Source organism: Sarcophilus harrisii, chromosome 3 (genome assembly GCF_902635505.1).
Source record: "Sarcophilus harrisii chromosome 3, mSarHar1.11, whole genome shotgun sequence".
Lineage (NCBI taxonomy): Eukaryota > Metazoa > Chordata > Mammalia > Dasyuromorphia > Dasyuridae > Sarcophilus > Sarcophilus harrisii.
In genome coordinates this window covers 415469905-415487585 of record NC_045428.1, presented here as the reverse complement: position 1 = coordinate 415487585, position 17681 = coordinate 415469905, and the positions used below count along the sequence as shown (strand labels likewise).

The window sequence follows — 17681 nt, the reverse complement described above, 5'->3', positions numbered from 1 at the left end:
TACTTCATATATAAGGCTGTTGGCAAACCCTCAATGGAAGATTCATGAAATGTCTTGGAAACTTTCCTCTGGTTTCCTGAATATTTAAATCATTCCAAAGTAGCATTTGGATTATAGATCATTTGTTTGTCATTCTTTTTGTTTGGTTCACTTTCTCTTCCAGTCATATATGTCTTTAATCTTTTCTTCCACACCATTTTTTCAAAGTCATCATTGATAATATACTGCAAGCTTTTTTATTCCTATCATGAATCTTTCATTAATTTTTTACTATCTGCAACTAGATTTCTTCTACAGTGATAGATTCATAGTTAAATAGTATTGCTGGAAGAATACTAGGTATAAAGAATTCAGTTTTTGTAGCAGTGTCATTTTCCCAAATATAATTCAATCTATTCTCTAACACAATTCTGGACCCAACTCACTATTTACCTGCAACATCTGCCTGAGATTTTACACACACACACACACACACACACACACACTATATATATATATATATACACACACACACGTCTACATCTACATACATATATGCATTTATATGTATGTACATAATTCCTGCCCCCCCCGAAAAATGACAAGAAAATTTTTAGCAATCATTTTTACTAGATTTTGAGCTCCAAAATTTTCTCCCCCTCTTCCCTCTTCCCTCTCCTCTTCCAAAGAAAGTAAGCAGTTTGATCTAGTCCTGTGAACTCTCTTTAGGGCATTCATCATTACATAGAAAATACCTTAGGTAAGCAAATGTCTTCCTAATTTATGGCTTGATTTTTAAGATAATAATTTACCCTTATAGTGCACGTTTAGGTTTGTGAAATGCTTTATTGTGTGATCTCATTTTATCCTTACAAAAATCCTGTGAAATAATTTCCATGAGGCAAAAAAAGGTTAAATGACTTGCCAAGGTTTATAAAGTCAATAAGTGACTCTGATAAGATTCAAACCCAGGATTTCCTGATTCCATATCCTGTTCTCTAGATATTCAGACATAATCTTTATGCATATATTTGCAACTCCATCAGAATTTTGTATTATATTAACATATGCATAAAAGCTACTATATTTGAAGAGAGCCCCTAAAGCTGTATTTTGTTTTTCTGTGCCAATATACTTCAAGTCTTCAGTGGATCCATGATCCTTTTGGCATGGGTACCTCCTCTCCCAGTGTAGAATAAAACTTAATTATGTTTGCTCATTCTAAGTTATTCCTATCTATATCTTTCAGTACATCCTCCATAGAGATCCACAGATTCTAAGAGTTGGAAGAAACTCCAGAGGCCAGCTAGTACAATTCCAGTAGAAGCATCCTTGCTCCATTATCTCCAATAAGTGGTTCTTCCAGTCTTTGCCTGAAGAATTCCAGTGAGGAAAAACCCACTCTTTCTTAAGATAAGGTTTTCCTTATATGAAGTCTAAAGCTACCTCCTTGTAACTTAAAGTCATCCTTCCTAGTACTGCCAGTTGAGACCAACTAGAATACTGTTCATCTCTTTTCCACATAATAGTCATTCAAGTATGTATAGACTACCATCAAGTCCCCCATTTATCTTCTCTTTTCCAGGTTAATCATTCATAATTTCTTCAGACAATCTTCAGGGTACATTTTCAATAAACACTTTTCTGTATCAGGAAGACTAAAAATCAAAAGATTACTGTTAAGTCATCCTAACATCATGAACGTTTTGAATAATACACGTGTAATTATGGGTGAGCCCTCTGTTCAAGAAACACCCTTTACAATTCCTATAAACGCTCACTTCTATAAACACTCTATTTTACCCTGCAATTTAAGAAAAACCTTATAGAAAGTCCCCCATATAAGATTCTCACCTTCAGTAAAACAAATATATTTATGCATTTGTAAAATTCTACTTAAAGTAGCTTCCTACATAATGTAGAAAATTTTGCCAACAACATACAGATGTAGGTTCCATACCAAGAAACTATTCCATAAGCTAGGTCAAGAGCAATTAAAAGACTGAAAGTCTTTCTTAAAGCAAAGATACAGAAACAAGGGGTTGAGAAATGTCTCATCTCCTCAATTAAAACACCAGAAAGTCCAAAATAGAGGTTTTTTTTTTTTTTAATGACTTAAAACCTGAGAAAATGGAATAAAATGATAGATACAATTAGACTACCTCTGTTCACATACACATATGTTGATGAGGGGCATTCCCCAGGAAATGTGCCCCCACCTCACTGGGAATCACATCAGAGAGCCAAAGGCAACAATATCTTATTTTATTAGGACTAGCCAGATGTTGAATGTATATCCTTGTATGTATCACTGACTATGTGGAATCAAGAACATCTAAATATGTGTGTACACTGCTATTATTTCCATATGAAGAAGATAAATTTCAAAGGTAAGTGGTAGCAATTACTTTGCTCCCTTTGGCAAAATTTAACACTGTGCCTATCACCTATTTGTCATATATTTCTTATATTCTCTCTAATCTAAAAGTGTTTTCTTTAAATACATTGTCCTAAACCAAATATAATATTCCACGTGTAGTTTGCCTAGTACACTATCACTATGTTCTCTTTTAATTTCATCTGGCATAGTATTAGCTATTTTGGATCTGGACTCTGCCATCCAGTGTGTCAGCTATCTCTACCTCTCCCTCTCCTTCATCCCCATCCCCACTTTCATGGTATTTACAAATTTACAAACATGTCATCTTTGCCTTTATCCAAATCATTGATAAATCAATCAGTAAGTAAATATTTATTAAAGATTGACATGTCAGGTGGGATAGCTAGATGGTACAGTGGATAGAGCACCTAGCCTGGAATCAGGAAGACTCATCTTCCTAAGTTCAAATCTGACCTCAGACACTTACTAGTTGTGTGATCTTAGGCAAGTAACTTAATCCTGTTTGTTTCAGTTTCCTTATCTATAAAATGAACTAGAAAAGGAAATGGCAAATTATTTCAGTATCTTTGCCAAAAAAACCCAAACAAATGAACCCAAATGAAGTCACGAAAAGTCAGGTACCCCTGAAATGATTAAACAAGATCTAAAAATTGAATGGGCCTGCCTTCAGAGGTAGAAGCATAGATTTTGGGACAAGAGGTGAGACAGTGGATAGAATAATACCCCCAAAGCCAGAAAGACCCCAGTTTAAATCCAGCCTCAAATACTTAGTAGCTTGTGTGACCCTGGGCAAATCATTTAACCCCATTTACCTTGTTTGCCTTAATTTCCTCATCTATAAAATGAACTGGAGAAGAAAATTACAAACCATTCCAATATCTTTGTCAAGAAAACCCTAGATAGTATCACAAACATGTTGAACAACAAGAACACAACAGGCAGTCATAAAAAAATTTTGAGTGGCAAAGGACCAAAAGCAAGTTCATGGATTCTCCATTAGTGTATTCCCTCCAAATTGTCATCAAGCCATTAAAGACTTCTCTTTAAGCCTAGCCATGCAAATAGTTCCAAATCCATCTTTTGCTATCTTTTGTTCTCATCTAGTTTTCACTTTGTCCACCAGGTTGGTGTATAACTTGCCTGTGTTTATATAAAACTAATAAGATTTCTATACTTTTGTGCGTAGAGTATATATATATAAATGCCTCTCTCTCTCAGACACACACACACACACACACACACACACACACACACACACACAGAGAGACACACACACACACAGAGAGAGAGAGAGAGAGAGAGAGAGAGAGAGGGAAAATCAAATAAAAAAACATCAAATTAAAACTCTGCAAAGTACCTATCCTCCAAGAGTTTAAGATATCACGATGAGAAAAACCTTTGATACAAGTATCTTTAGTATAAACTAGAATTAACAAGTGTAGAGGAGGCCTTATAAACAATATGCTAAAGAAAATTTTTTTTAGAGATGTCTGGAAGAATCAGGGAAAGCTTCATATTGGAGATGGCACCTAATAAGACCTGAAGGGATGGGGAAGAATTCAATAGTTAGAGATGGGGAAATAGAGTGGCAGGATTATCCCCTTAAAGCCTAAAAAGCTTAGAATTACGTGAGAGATTGCATGGAAACTCTTACTGCTCCTTAGAAAATGCCTTCCTGACTTAGAAAACTAGCTGCCATTAAAGCTTTAGGGGAAAAGTGGTTGGTCTCAGGCAATATCCTTTTTTTAATTTGAGAAATCATATTCTTTTAATCTCTTATCAGTCAAATTGTTTTTATTGAATTTTATGGTTCATGAGTATGCATTATTCATTCAAGATACTTTGCTGGCAGATATATTACAACAATTGAACGTATTAGTTTAATTTGTGTTCTCTAGTAAAGCATCATACCCATTATAATGAACTTTATGACATTACAATTTACCTAGTGGCTTCCAGTTTGAACTCATTCAAATGTATCCCCTTGGGGCAGAAGTAACTCATTAGACCCTACCTAGGACTGCCCTTGGTAGTTTGTGGCAGGAAAAGGAAATATGCATAAAAACTAAAAGCTATTTAGACTTGTGCTATTATCTGTACTAGAAATTTAATAAATAGTTTTGTTCTAAATTATTGGAAATATAGAAGTTCATACATGAAGTTTCCCTTACTTTAGAGTGAGTCAGAATACTAAGAAATTGGTGCACTCCTAGAAATTTGTTTTTACCTAATCCTGAGACTATGCCAGTCACCGCGCTGCATCATGTAAGACCTCAAAAACTTTATTTGGCCAGGCTCCAGTCGAAAAACAACTTACTGTTTTGAAAACAGTATTTTAAAACTTGTTTTTCTTTTTTACTCCCTAGTGATGCTATATGTCTGGGAATCATGGAACACTAAAGGGACATGAAGAAATGCATCTTAGATATACATTGGTCTTAGCAGGTGACTTACAGGTAGGAGTTATAGAAAAGACTTTATTTGTGGAAAAATATGACTGGAAAAGAAGATTGGGGGAGGTTATGTCAAGAAAATGAGAGACAAAAGAGGAATACCCTTGAGATATTAAAAAAAAATCAGAGGAGAGCTTCCAGCCTGTTAGATAAATGATATCACAGACTTATTAAAGTGTCAAAGTATCCTCTAAAAGTTTTAGATATCACATAAAGTTTCTCTTTCATATATGCTAGTAACTTTGATGTATAAAAGTGTAAGTCAAATGCTAATACAAGCTTGAGAAATGTCTTTATAAATACTAAATGCTTTTCTGCATTTCAAGGAAATTAACATTTTAAAATGGATAATTTGAATTACATTAAGTTAAAAAGTATGCTTTATATTTCACAAGCAATGTAATTACTTCCCCTTGATAGAGGTGTGCATAATCCATGTTTTAAACTGATGATTATATTATGATATAACAGACTCAGAGAAATCACTTTCCTACTGAAAGTTATTGGGGTATAAATGGACTATAGAAGATAATTAAAAGAAATCTTTTTTTTTCCCTAAATGAGCCACAGAAAGCAAAGGGAAAAAAAAGACTATTTTGGCTGGAATGAAGGTGGCTGAGCAGGATAGTATTAGTGGGTGTGGGTTGTTAATCAAGTAACCTCAGTGAGTAGTGGTCATTGTGAGAAAAGGCATCTCTAGGAGCCATCACAGTCCAGTGAAACCTATATTGAGGGCCCAATATATCCCTGTCTCCAAAAAATGGAGCCAAGTTTGCCACACTCAAATGTACATAAGGGGCCTTTTCAAATTCTGGAGCTTCTGGCTTTCCCAGCTTCATGTGGCTAGCAAAATGTCATCAAAATGACCTCACATTTGTAGCAAGCAAGAAAATGCCAAGCAAACCTACTGAACAGTAGATGAATGCCAGAGCTCCAGAGAGTGGCTGGCAGCAGGAACTCAGAAGGGTAACTCCTTCCACAGAAAATCAGTATCCATAATAGAGATGTGAGAGCTCTCACACTTACCTGCAAGGATTCACTAGTTCTTCAGGTGTTGTCTTTATAAAAGGAGAAACTGGTTTTTCTACAAAGGAACCAAAGCCCAATTTGAAGTTGCTTGTTAATTTAGACATCTCTTTGGATAGCGTGGAGCCCAACTCCTTTATTGTATTAAGGTCATCTTCCATAGAAGCCGAGAGATCCATGAGGTAATACAAATCTACTGGATAATCCTCAGTCTGTCGAACATGGACTTGTAATGTTTTCTCATTACCTTGTTAAGCCACAGCAAGGGAAAAAATGAACACATTAAGTTTTGTATCAGATCAATCACTAGATCTGTGTGTTATCATTTCAGAAAGATGTTCCTAAAGGAATGGCTGGTATAAACAGTGCCAGGACATCATAAGCTGATATTTCCATGCAAATTCTTACCAGTTATGTATAGAGCCACTAAAGGATATGTAACCCAGGATATTTTATTTCATCTTGGGAAAACCAGCATCCATTTAGATTTAAGATAATCTTATTTCTGTGGTTTCAAAGAGGTAAAACAAACCAAATGGCAAACTGGAGCTGCATTCAAGTGCTCAAAGAAATGTGAAACAAACCTCAAAGGCGTTTATTTGCCCCCGCCCGTCTGTCTCTGTCTCTCTTTCTCTCTGTCTCTCTCTGTCTCTCTGTCTCTCTCTCTCTCTCTCTCTCTCTCTCTCTCTCTCTCTCTCTCTCCAGGGCAAGAGCACAGTTGTTATTTGGTTAAAAAAAAAAAATCAATTCTATGCTAGGAGCATAAGTATCCCACATAAGTAAAGACATCATTATTGACTAATCTTCATTTATATAAAAAGGAATCATTTCTGATTCATACTTCTAATTAGTGTTATATAAGCCTAAACACATGCAGCCTGCATAGGTGACACTGGAAATTTTGTCGCATGTATCAGTGGAAATAAGAAATTATCACACTATAATATCATATTAATAAGGTGCTATAACATACCTGGTCGCAATTTTAGAACTAATTTTTGGGGTGAAATTTGTATGATATCCGAATTGTTTTTCTGACTTCCTATACTCAGCGGTTTATTTCTAAGTATTTCTATTGTGGAAGTAGGATTTTCAATGGCATGCAGCAAACATCCTTTAGCCAAAAGATTCTCTGGGGTATCACACCTTTCACCAATTCCAGATGGATGGGTAAAGTCCTAGAAAAGAAAAGAAAATCAAGACTGATGATTTTTTAATTATAATATAATGGGGGATATCTGTACAGCATATCATATTCATCTTTCCCTTTCCATTCAAGGATCAAAATATTCTCACATTTACTTCATTTATTGTTCAATTAGTTCAAATTAGAAGGCTGGCAGAAATCTTGAAAAAATAAGAAAAGATTCCATTTTAATTTCAGCATTGTGGCTTCATGTACCATTTTTTCAATTGCTTCCTCTTCTCAAGCATCTTTTCAGTAGTTAGATATTGAATTTTCTGCAGATTTAAATTATTTAAGATAATACATTATTTAATTATCAATTAATTAATATAATATTCGAGTATATATATATTTCAGCTACAATAAAATCATCACTTTTCTGTAAATTAAACTGTTTATAGTCTCTAAACTATAAACTGTCCAGAGGTAGGAAGGAGAACCTACCTCTTCTCAGCATATAGCTTCCAGGACCTGACACAATATCAAGGACTATTTACTGTTAGAGGTATTATGACATTATATTATTATTTTATAGCACTGTTGGCTTCTTTCCTGGGCTTTAAACCCTAGGTCTTTAAATATTGTCTATTTAGTATATTTCAGATTTTTTCCCCATAGTTAACAATTGGGAACATGGGTACCCATTCAGGGTACAAGTGAGTATAAGACAATTCCCTTTTGTTGGTTGCAGTGGTTTCCCTTGACAATTAGCTGTTTCTAAGCTCTCGATATAATTTTTCTCTAGCTGGCTGAAGCTAGTTATCTGAGTGTATTATATCACAGAATAGAATCCAGTTTATGCATGCTAGCAAGTACCAAATGTGACTACCAGTTACTGGATTTACAAGTCGTGAAATGTCAATGAAGTGAGAAGGATTAGTGTTTATTCATTCACAGTCTATGAAGAAGGCAACTCACTGGAAGGATGGATCACATCTGCATTGGAGCGATGAGGCTGCCATATGGATATTTGTAGATTTAAAAATCACTAATTTTTTTATGCTAATCATCATCTATCAGTAAAATCACTGGTTTGTCATGGTTAGGCTTGCCACTAAAAACAATATTTAAAAAATGTTTCAAAAGTAAGCTTTTTAGACTCAGAATTTTGTTCATAGTTATAGGATAAATGCTGCCCAAATGAGCTATTTTCAATCAAATGTCATTTTAAAAATTTTGTATCTATATTGATCTATTATCTATGTTAGAATGATATAAAGATTTATACTTTTAGTGGTATGTGCTACTTTGTCTTTTTGTGATCCCATTTCGGATTTTCTTGGCAAAGAGACTGATATGGTTTGCTATTTCCTTCCCCAGTTCATGTTATAGATGAAGAACCTGAAGCAAACAGGATAAAGTGACTTGCCTAGGGCCACACAACTAGTAAGTGTCTGAGCCCAGATTTTATTTCAGGAAGAGGAGTCTTCCTAACTCCAGGCTTGGCACTCTATTCACCTAGTCACCCTACTCCTTGCATATGTGCTGTCTATTCTGACAAAGTGTAGACTCCCTGAAGGCTGTCCTTTTTTCTTTCTGTTTTCAGTGCTTAGCATGTAATAAAGGTATATAGTTATATATACACATATACATGTATATGAATTTGTATGCATACAAATATACAGGGATATAGGACTTTGCTATAAGTACAAATAAATAAAAATCTGTATCAAATTTACTTTTTTTCCCAAGCTCATGTAGCAAAAGCAGGATTGGAATATATGAGGAGGCAGGGTAGGGTAAAACTACTTCTTTTGGAAATTAACTCCCTGAAGAAGAACTTATTAGGTTCAGTGGGGATCATGTTTTTATGGTTAAGTCTGAAAGTAGATGAAAATAAAACTCCTGTGGTCTAAGTCTAGACATACTTGCGGATTGGAGGCATTGTATCAGGTATCATCTGTGGTCAGGGTCAGTGTGTGTGTGTGTGTGTGTGTGTGTGTGTGTGTGTGTGTGTGTGTGTATTACCACCCTGGGAATTCTGTGAGTCCCTGATTACAGGGTTTCTCACTTTGATCTGACAGATGAACTTCTGCCCTATGAGCAAATACGATTAGTGACCTAGGAGTACCTGAAGGGAAGAATGACTCTCTTTGTTGGAATAAATAGAAATAATCGGGATCTTTCTGAATTTTTTGCATAGGAGTTCACCATTTCAATTTATGTTGCTTTCTATGAGATTACTACTGTTAAGACATGTTGACTCCTAAGACATCCTAAGAAATGTTGGATGTTTGAGGTGACATGACTTTGTCTGTTGCTGTATTGCATATCTAACAGCTCTTTACAAATTAGAATTAAAACTGTCATTTGGGTTTTACTTTTTAAAGCTCTTTCTTGATTGGAATTCAAGTACCTTTGTAGTATGATCCCTTTCCAAAGGATACAGATCTTTGAACAATAGATTCTGTGAGTAAACACTCAATCACTTTATATAATCCAGTATATAGAAATGAAAATATTAAAAACAATCCCTTCTGGTACATCTGGAGGAGTGCTTTATCTCATTAATCATTTCCTTATAATTTGGTAATACAGGAATAATAATATTTAGCATTATACACTGGATTTTAGAAAGTAAACATGAAACATTTCCCTAAGCCATGCTAGTATTACCATTGCAACATTATATATCTGATCAAAGCCTATGATTTTTTTGTGGACTCTTTAACACTTTATTTACTGAAAAGTGCTGATACATATAGAGGATGTCTGAAAAGTTGTGATGTAGGCTTAAATTCTTAAAACTCAAAAAATTGAACACACTCTCATATCTCATATAGCTCTATAAAGTCTTTGATTACTTACTTAGATTACTTTGTTGATTTCTCACCAGTAGGTAATATAGATATTACTATTACCATTTCAAAGATGAAGAAATTGAAGAAAAGAGAAGTAAAGTAATCCTTGATGTTATATAAATAATGAGTCAACCCATTATTTAAAACCAAATCTCCAGTTTGTTTCTATACTTGAGTTGCCACTAAATGTAGCTTTATTAGAACTATATATTTTTCAAGAAGTCTTATTCTTCTATTTTGTTATCATTGTTAGGTCATTTCAGTCATCTCTGATTCTTTATGACCCCATTTAGAGTTTTCTTGGCAAATATATTACAATGGTTTGCCTTTTCCTTCTCCAGTTCCTTTTATAGATGAGTAACTAGGGCAAATAGAGTTAAATAACTTGCCCAGGATCACATAATTAATAAGTATCTGAAACCAAATTTGAACTCAGAAAGGTGATTCTTCCTGACTCTAGATCCAGCACTTTATGCACTGTGGCACCACCTAACTACCTTTTTTCCCCCTATACTTGAGCTGTAATTGAATGTATTTTTATTAGAACTATCTATTTTGCAAAAAGCCCTACTCTCCCATGCCTATTTTAAGTCCTTTCTTTGAACTTACATGTTATAACAAATGACATGTAAGCACAAGATTGGTAGGACATTCATAGCACTAAAGCCAATTTTGTTGCTGAGTATGCTGAGTATGTTGGATCATCTTGTCTTGGGGGCAGACTTGATTCATATGAAGTTAGGTTAAAAAGAACTTAAAGAGAAAAGTAGGATCTTTTAATGCTATGGGTGGTAAATTGTATTTTCCAGAATAACAACATCTCTTCCTTGACAAATTTTTCTTGAAATTAATCAAACGAACATCCTATTAGCACTGCTAGTACGCATTTTTTTTTTTTAATGGTCTGCTATACTTGTGCAGCCACCAGGATTTTAGGGCAATTCTCAGGGCCAATGGAATGAACATAAAAGCTCACACAAACACTTCTGTTGGAAATTCTATGAGATCATTTGTTTTACCTCTTGAGAACACCAGGAGCAGTGTGGTCCAATGAGCAAACAGTCTTCACAGGTCTCTGCGTTACCCACAGTACAGCTCCCTATATTTAAAGCCAGAGAGGCAGGAGATTAAGGATACATTCAATCATTCCCTCTATGAGGCTTATGGTGATTCAAACACTGGAGAAGGACAGACCTTGAGTGTCAACAACCAGTTCTTAAAATGTTAGTAATTCTTATGGAACTTTAACTTTCCACATAATTTAATGTTGATATTTATGAAATTTCCCTCTACCTTATGTTAATTATGTTTTACTTTCTTAAAATATGGAAAAGGCATATATACTTTTAAATGAAGTTTCATTTTATTCATCATTTAACACTTGTCCTAAAAAGAATTATTGACATTGTGAGGACAAATGTATTGGCAATTTTTTTTAATTATAAGAATAAATAGCCAAATGGGATTTTTTTTCTCCTGAGATATATCCTTGAAAGTCAACATGTCTTAGTGTAAGTAGAGAAATCCTTAGAAGCAGAAAGACCAGAATTCATTTGGACACACGCTAGCTAAATGCCGATAGTAAAGTTACTTAACCATTTAGTGTTCCAAGCCACTCTCTAACACTGTTAATTGGCAGATGAGTTGATCTGCAAACAGTGGAGGGAGTTTTCACACTGAGAGTTCCTACACTGATGATTGAGACTTTCTGCTCTCTTCTTCTAAAGAAATCATCCTTAACAAAAGTGGCTTGATTTGCTTCATGTTCAAATCATTTCAAGAAGTTTCCAACTGGAGGAGAGAAAGAAGATCATTGGAGAATGATAGTAATGCTAAAAAATAATAACAATAATTAAAAGTGTTTTAAAGTTTCCAAAATAATCATTGCAGCTACACAGAACAAATCTTTTGTGCATCAACTCTTTTGTATTTCTGGCATAAAAGTGCGGAAGCAACTTTCCAAGTCCGGTAATACTGCTGGGTACCGTGTAGAAACAGATCCTAATAGCTCCCCAGTCCCGTATCTGAAGTCTGTTAAAGCATTTTCCCTCAAAGGCAAGAGACAGTGGGATAGACTAATTCAGAAACTGCTTCCCATATCTTGGTAAAGACAGTGTTGTCAAACATTCAGCGACAGAAATTGATGTGAGGGCTGACGATTCTTACCTTGAACATGGTTATTCCTTCCCAGAAATAGAAAGAACAGGCAAAGCAATTCAATCCCCATTCGTTTTCAGTTCTCGCTGTGCAGACAGATTAAAAAGTGAATTACCTTCAACATAACAAGATCAAAGTTGAACATTGTAAAAGACTTTCTTTCTTGAAGTGGAAAATGGTAAGTACTACTTACACTGCTTTGGACAGAAACTCTAGATGGAAAGGACAAAAAAGTTTTCATTAAGACTGAAATGAAAACAGAGACTACCTGGACAGGTAAAGAAGAAAAGCCCTGCTTAAGAGCAACTTCAACATGATTCACTTCCTTGTTCTCCTTATAAGGAAAGCAGGTGTACAATCACTAAGAAGGTGGAGAAACTCATTCAGGTAGAAATTTGGGTGTAAATTCTAGCAGTTTCTCTGGGTCCTAAAGAAAGTCAATATTGCAGATGAATTTTTGATCAATAAAATGATGAAAGAGTAATTCTTTAAACTGTCATTTTTCTATGTTTTCTATGTATCTTTGATGTACACAGGAATAGAAAGAAAATATCAACCATAATGCTGCAGTAGATTATAATATTATTAAGGAAAAAAAGTACCTGTGATTTAAGGATTCCATTTTTTATTCAGATCTTTTTCTGAGTTTGAGGCAAAATTCTCTCTGAAAAAAAAAAAAACACGTCAAATTCATAAGCAGACCAAAAAAATTAAAATGATGTGATGTCTTGTTTTTTTGTAGAAATTTTGCCAATGCTACAAAAGTGTTTTTTAAAATCAGAATAACTAAATTAAAATATAAAAAATAAGTAGTAATTTTTTTTATTAGAATAACTAAAATTCTTCCTGGGCAGTATTAAAGTAAGCAGTTTTTTGTTTTGTTTTGTTTTGTTTTGTTTTACAAAAAAGTCAAGTAGTTTAGCAAGTGTATTTCAACCTAAATAAAGAAAACGACAGAAAAGGACAGTTTATAGAAACTACTTTAATCTAGTAGCATTCACTAGCTCAAACAATGAAGATGAGGCCTGCATTGTTACACAGTCTTTAAGGTCTTAAGTGGATATCTTAAACAGTCAAAAGGTGATTTCTAACTTGGTCACTTGCCCCATTGTTTAACCTTAGATTAATGGAAAGGGGGCAATGTCGTTTTGAGAATTACATTGTAAAATAGTTTGGGAGAACAGGGGAGGAATTCAGGAATGAAAAATGAAGATTAGGATTTAGGTCTTTCAAAAGTAATGGCAACAGTATAGAATTCACATTGCTTTGTAGTAATAACATATTTTCACTTACACACTTTTATTTAAGTGTGACAATGTCTTTATGAGGCAGGGAATGTAAGTTTTGCCAGCTCCGTTTCAATGACTCACAAAATAGCATTAGAAATGAAGTGACTGGCCCAAGTTGGGACTCAAATCCAGCTTTCTTCTCCAAATCCAGTATTCTTCTCCCTCCATTCAGAAAAAATCCCCAAAACTATGTAAATTGGGATTCTTTGGTGAGAGGAAGAAAGGCCAGTAGCATCTTTCACATTCTTCCCTTTCTCTTCATCCAGCATCTACTCTGGTTCAAAACCTTATGACCTCTCCTGTTCTATTACAATGGGCCTGCTCTTTGGCTTCCTTGCATCTGTTTTCCTTTCACTCTAATCATCCTCTATTCATCTGCCAAACATTTCTTTAATCCAGATTAATTATATTAAACATCTTATTTAAACATCTTCAATGTCTTCCTATTACATTTTGGTAGTATAGGAAAAAAAATCCTTAGCTGATTTTTAAAAACTCTCTATAATTCGGCTTCCATTTTCTCTTTACAATCTAATTTCAAACACTTCCCTTTACGCAATATCCATTCCAACCAAAGTGGTCTACTTTTGTTCCAAAAATATTATATTTCATTTATTGCCCAAGTACTTTTACTCAAATAGCACCCCACATCTGGAAGAGACTCCCTTCTTATTTCCAACTCTTAGAACCTCCATCTTTCCTCAAAAAACTGCTCAGGAGCCATATCTCCTAATTAAGCCTTTCTTGATCCCTTCAGTTGTTAATACTTTCTCTTAAAATTTATTTTGATAATTCCTTTTGTACTTCATACTTATTTGTCATTGCATATATTTATTCTCCTCATCCTCCAGACTTTAATTTTCATCTTTATATCTCTAGCATCTTCAAGAATGTCTTAGGCATAAAGGGAGCATATTGAATTGAATTAAATTAAACTTTGGAAAGTCAAGTTCACTTTGGCAATTGTGTGGTGTATTGATTGGAGAGGGGAGAAAATAACATCAGGTTGACCAATTTAAAATCTTTTGTAATTGTCCAGGGTGAAAGGTGATGAGGTCCTCAACATGGAAGCTGGCAGAGTAAGTACAGAGGAGAAAGAACTAAACATGTCTGAAATGGAACTCATTATCTTTCCCCCTAAATAATTCCCCACTGCTAACCTTCTCCATTACCATAAAGGACAGCACTGTCTTTCTACTCCTATATTTCTACATGCATCGTGGTCATCCTGAACTCCTCATCTCTCAGCCTGCCCAACCACATATTCAATTTGTTGCCAAAGATTGTCAATCTTACTTCTGCAACATCTTTCATATTCATTTCTGTCTCTCCTCTGACACTCTCACCACTCTAGTGAAGGTTAGCATCACCTCATTCCTCAATTATTGGTAATAGTGTACAAGTAGATTTTCCTGCCTCAACTCTCTTCCCATTTCAATCCATCTTAGATGCAGCTACCAAAGCAATTTTCCTAGAGCATAAGTCTGACCACATTATCCCCTACTAGATAAACTCTAATGGCTGCAGGATACAATATGCTCTGTTTGGCCTTCAAAGACCCACATAACCTAACCCCTCCTCCTTTTCCATTCTTCTTATACCTTATTCCCTCAAAATTATTCTTTAACCTAGTAACACCAGCCTTTACAAATAAGATGCTCTCATTTCTCAGTTCCAGGCTATTTTTCCATGCCTATAATGATCTTTATTTTCAATTTTGCCTACTAATTTTCCTGGCCTCCTTTTAATCTCAACTAAAATCCCATCTTTTACAACATGTCTTTCTCCACTCCTCTTAATTCAAGTGCCTTCCCTCTGCTAATTATATCTTATTTATCCTATTTATGTGCATATTCTTTTTCCTTTTAAGATTATAAGGCCCTTGAGGACAGGGACTCCTGCTTTGTGTGTGTGTGTGTGTCTCCCAATTCTTTTCACAGTGCCTGATATAGAGTAGGTGCTTTATAAATGTCAATTTATTGATTACAGGTATAATTGATAAAATTTGATAAAAGTTCATAGAACTTGGCAATTGATTGGATATAGGAAATAAGGGAGAGTGTGACTAGTCCAGGACTGCAAACTCAAGTTGCTAGAAAAATGGCATGTCAGAAATGGAAAGTTAGGGAGAGAAGTAGTGGAGAAAACAATGCATCTTTTTAAAAATAATATTGCTTCAACAACAATACTAGATGATGACCAGTTCTGATGGATCAGGCCATCCTCAGCAACGAGATCAACCAAATCATTTCTAATGGAGCAGTAATGAACTGAACTAGCTATACCCAGAAAAAGAACTCTGGGAGATGACTAAAAACCATTACATTGAATTCCCAATCCCTATATTTATGCACACATGCATTTTTGATTTCCTTCACAAGCTAATTGTACAATAATTCAGAGTCTGATTCTTTTTGTACAGCAAAATAATGTTTTGGTCATGTATACTTATTGTGTATCTAAGTTATATTTTAATATATTTAACATCTACTGGTCATCCTGCCATTTAGGGGAGGGGGTGGGGGGGTAAGAGGTGAAAAATTGGAACAAGAGGTTTGGCAATTGTTAATGCTGTAAAGTTACCCATGTATATATCCTGTAAATAAAAGGCTATTAAATAAAAAAAAAATAATATTGCATTTGAGATATTTGTGTGACATTAAAGTGGCAGGACCAGGAAGAAGCTATTGATGTAGGACTAGCATTCAGAAAAGAGAGGAAAACTAAATATATAATTTTTAGATGAGATGATAATTGAACCCACAGAAGTGAGAATTTGAATAATTTGTGGGTCACTAAAGGCTGGAGCTTTTCAGCTCTGTCATCTGGTAGGGTCATCTTTTAATCTGGGATGACATTTTCACTTTCTGTTTTATCCCTTCAAATTTCATGAACCTCATGAATTGGTTCCTAATTCTGTCATAGAAAATCATAAAGAGTTGAGCAGGAACCTTCACCTTTGCCCGGATGCCAAAGTCCCATCAGGAAGCCAATGAGCCAACATCATTGAGATATTTATGTCAATTACCAGACCCACCCTTGCTCAATGAATGAGCAAGTGTGAGAAACTGCCTGATTTGGCCCTGCCCAACTGTTAACTCTGAACTCTCCCTGAGGAACTCCTCCTGGAGTTTCCTGAGCAAGAGCCAGGGAGTAAGTTAAAAAAGATTGAATGAAAATTCTATCATCTGTTAGGAACGAGTACCTTATTACAACCAGCTTTATTTAAGGAAAATCATCAGTTAACAGGCATTTACTAAAGTTCATACTGATAATAGCTAGAAGGGCAGCATATTGTGCTTGGAGACAGTAAGCTCTGAGTTCAAATATGATCTTAGATACTAGCTTTGTAATTCTAGGCAAATCACTTTTTTTAAAAAAATTAAAGCTTTTTATTTTTTAAACATATGCATGGATAATTTTTCAACATTAACCCTTGCAAAACCTTGTGTTCCAATTTCCCCCCATTTCCCTCACCTTCTCCCTTAGATAGCAAGTAATCCAATATATGTTAAACATGGTGTTGACACCAAAATATGCATACATATTTTTATATAATTATCATGCTGCACAAGAAGAATCAAATAAATAGGGAAAAAAGAGAAAGAAAATAAAATGCAAGCAAACAACAAGAAGAGTGAAAATGCTATACTGTGAACCACACTCAGTTCCCACAGCCCTCTCTCTAGGTGTGGATGGTTCTCTTCATCACAAGATCATTGGAATTGGTTTGAATTATCTCATTGCTGAAGAGAGCCATCTCCATCAGAATTGATCATCGTATAATCTTGTTGTTGCTAGGCAAATCATTTAACCCCATTGCCTCAGCTTTCTTAACTGAAAAAAATAATCTGGAAAGCTTTATTAAGAAAATCCCAAATGAGACCACAAGGAGTTGAACATGAGTGAAAAATGACAGAACAACATGATGCAAATATCACATATTATATACTTGATTCATATATATATATATATATATATATATATATATATATATATATATATATCAATAAAAAACCCTGCCAATCATTTATAAAAACATTTGAATTTTTGGTTCCTTTTTTTTGGGAGGGGGGCACTTTTGTGAGTTCAATTATCATCTCAATACAAATGACTCTAAAATTTATATATTTAGTCTTCCTCTTTCCTGAATTCTAGTTCTACATCAACAATTTCTTCTTCATCATCACTACATCTTCACAATCAGCTTCTTTGATATCACATAAATATTTCAAATATAATATGTTTAAAAAATGTGGGGCAGTTAGGTGGTGCAGTGGGTAGAACACCAGTCCTGAAGTCAGGAGAACCTGAGTTCAAATTTGAATTCAGACACTTAACACTTTCTAGCTGTGTGACCCTGGGCAAGTCACTTAACCCCAATTGCCT

The 17681-nt window shown here is 34.7% G+C and overlaps 1 protein-coding gene across 1 annotated transcript in view; it reads right to left on the bottom strand.

Moving 5' to 3' along the window:
* Positions 1–12325, bottom strand: part of ITGB6 (integrin subunit beta 6) — an 81513-nt gene extending 69188 nt beyond the window's left edge. Inside the window, exons 1-5 of the mRNA XM_023499233.2 lie at positions 12197–12325; positions 12013–12089; positions 10866–10945; positions 6833–7037; positions 5860–6106 (exon numbers count right to left, since the gene is read on the bottom strand). Of these exons, the coding sequence (XP_023355001.1) occupies positions 5860–6106; positions 6833–7037; positions 10866–10945; positions 12013–12073 (593 nt within the window). The 5' untranslated portion in view covers positions 12074–12089; positions 12197–12325. The remainder of the gene's footprint in view (positions 1–5859; positions 6107–6832; positions 7038–10865; positions 10946–12012; positions 12090–12196) is intronic.
* Positions 12326–17681: the final 5356 nt, after the last annotated feature.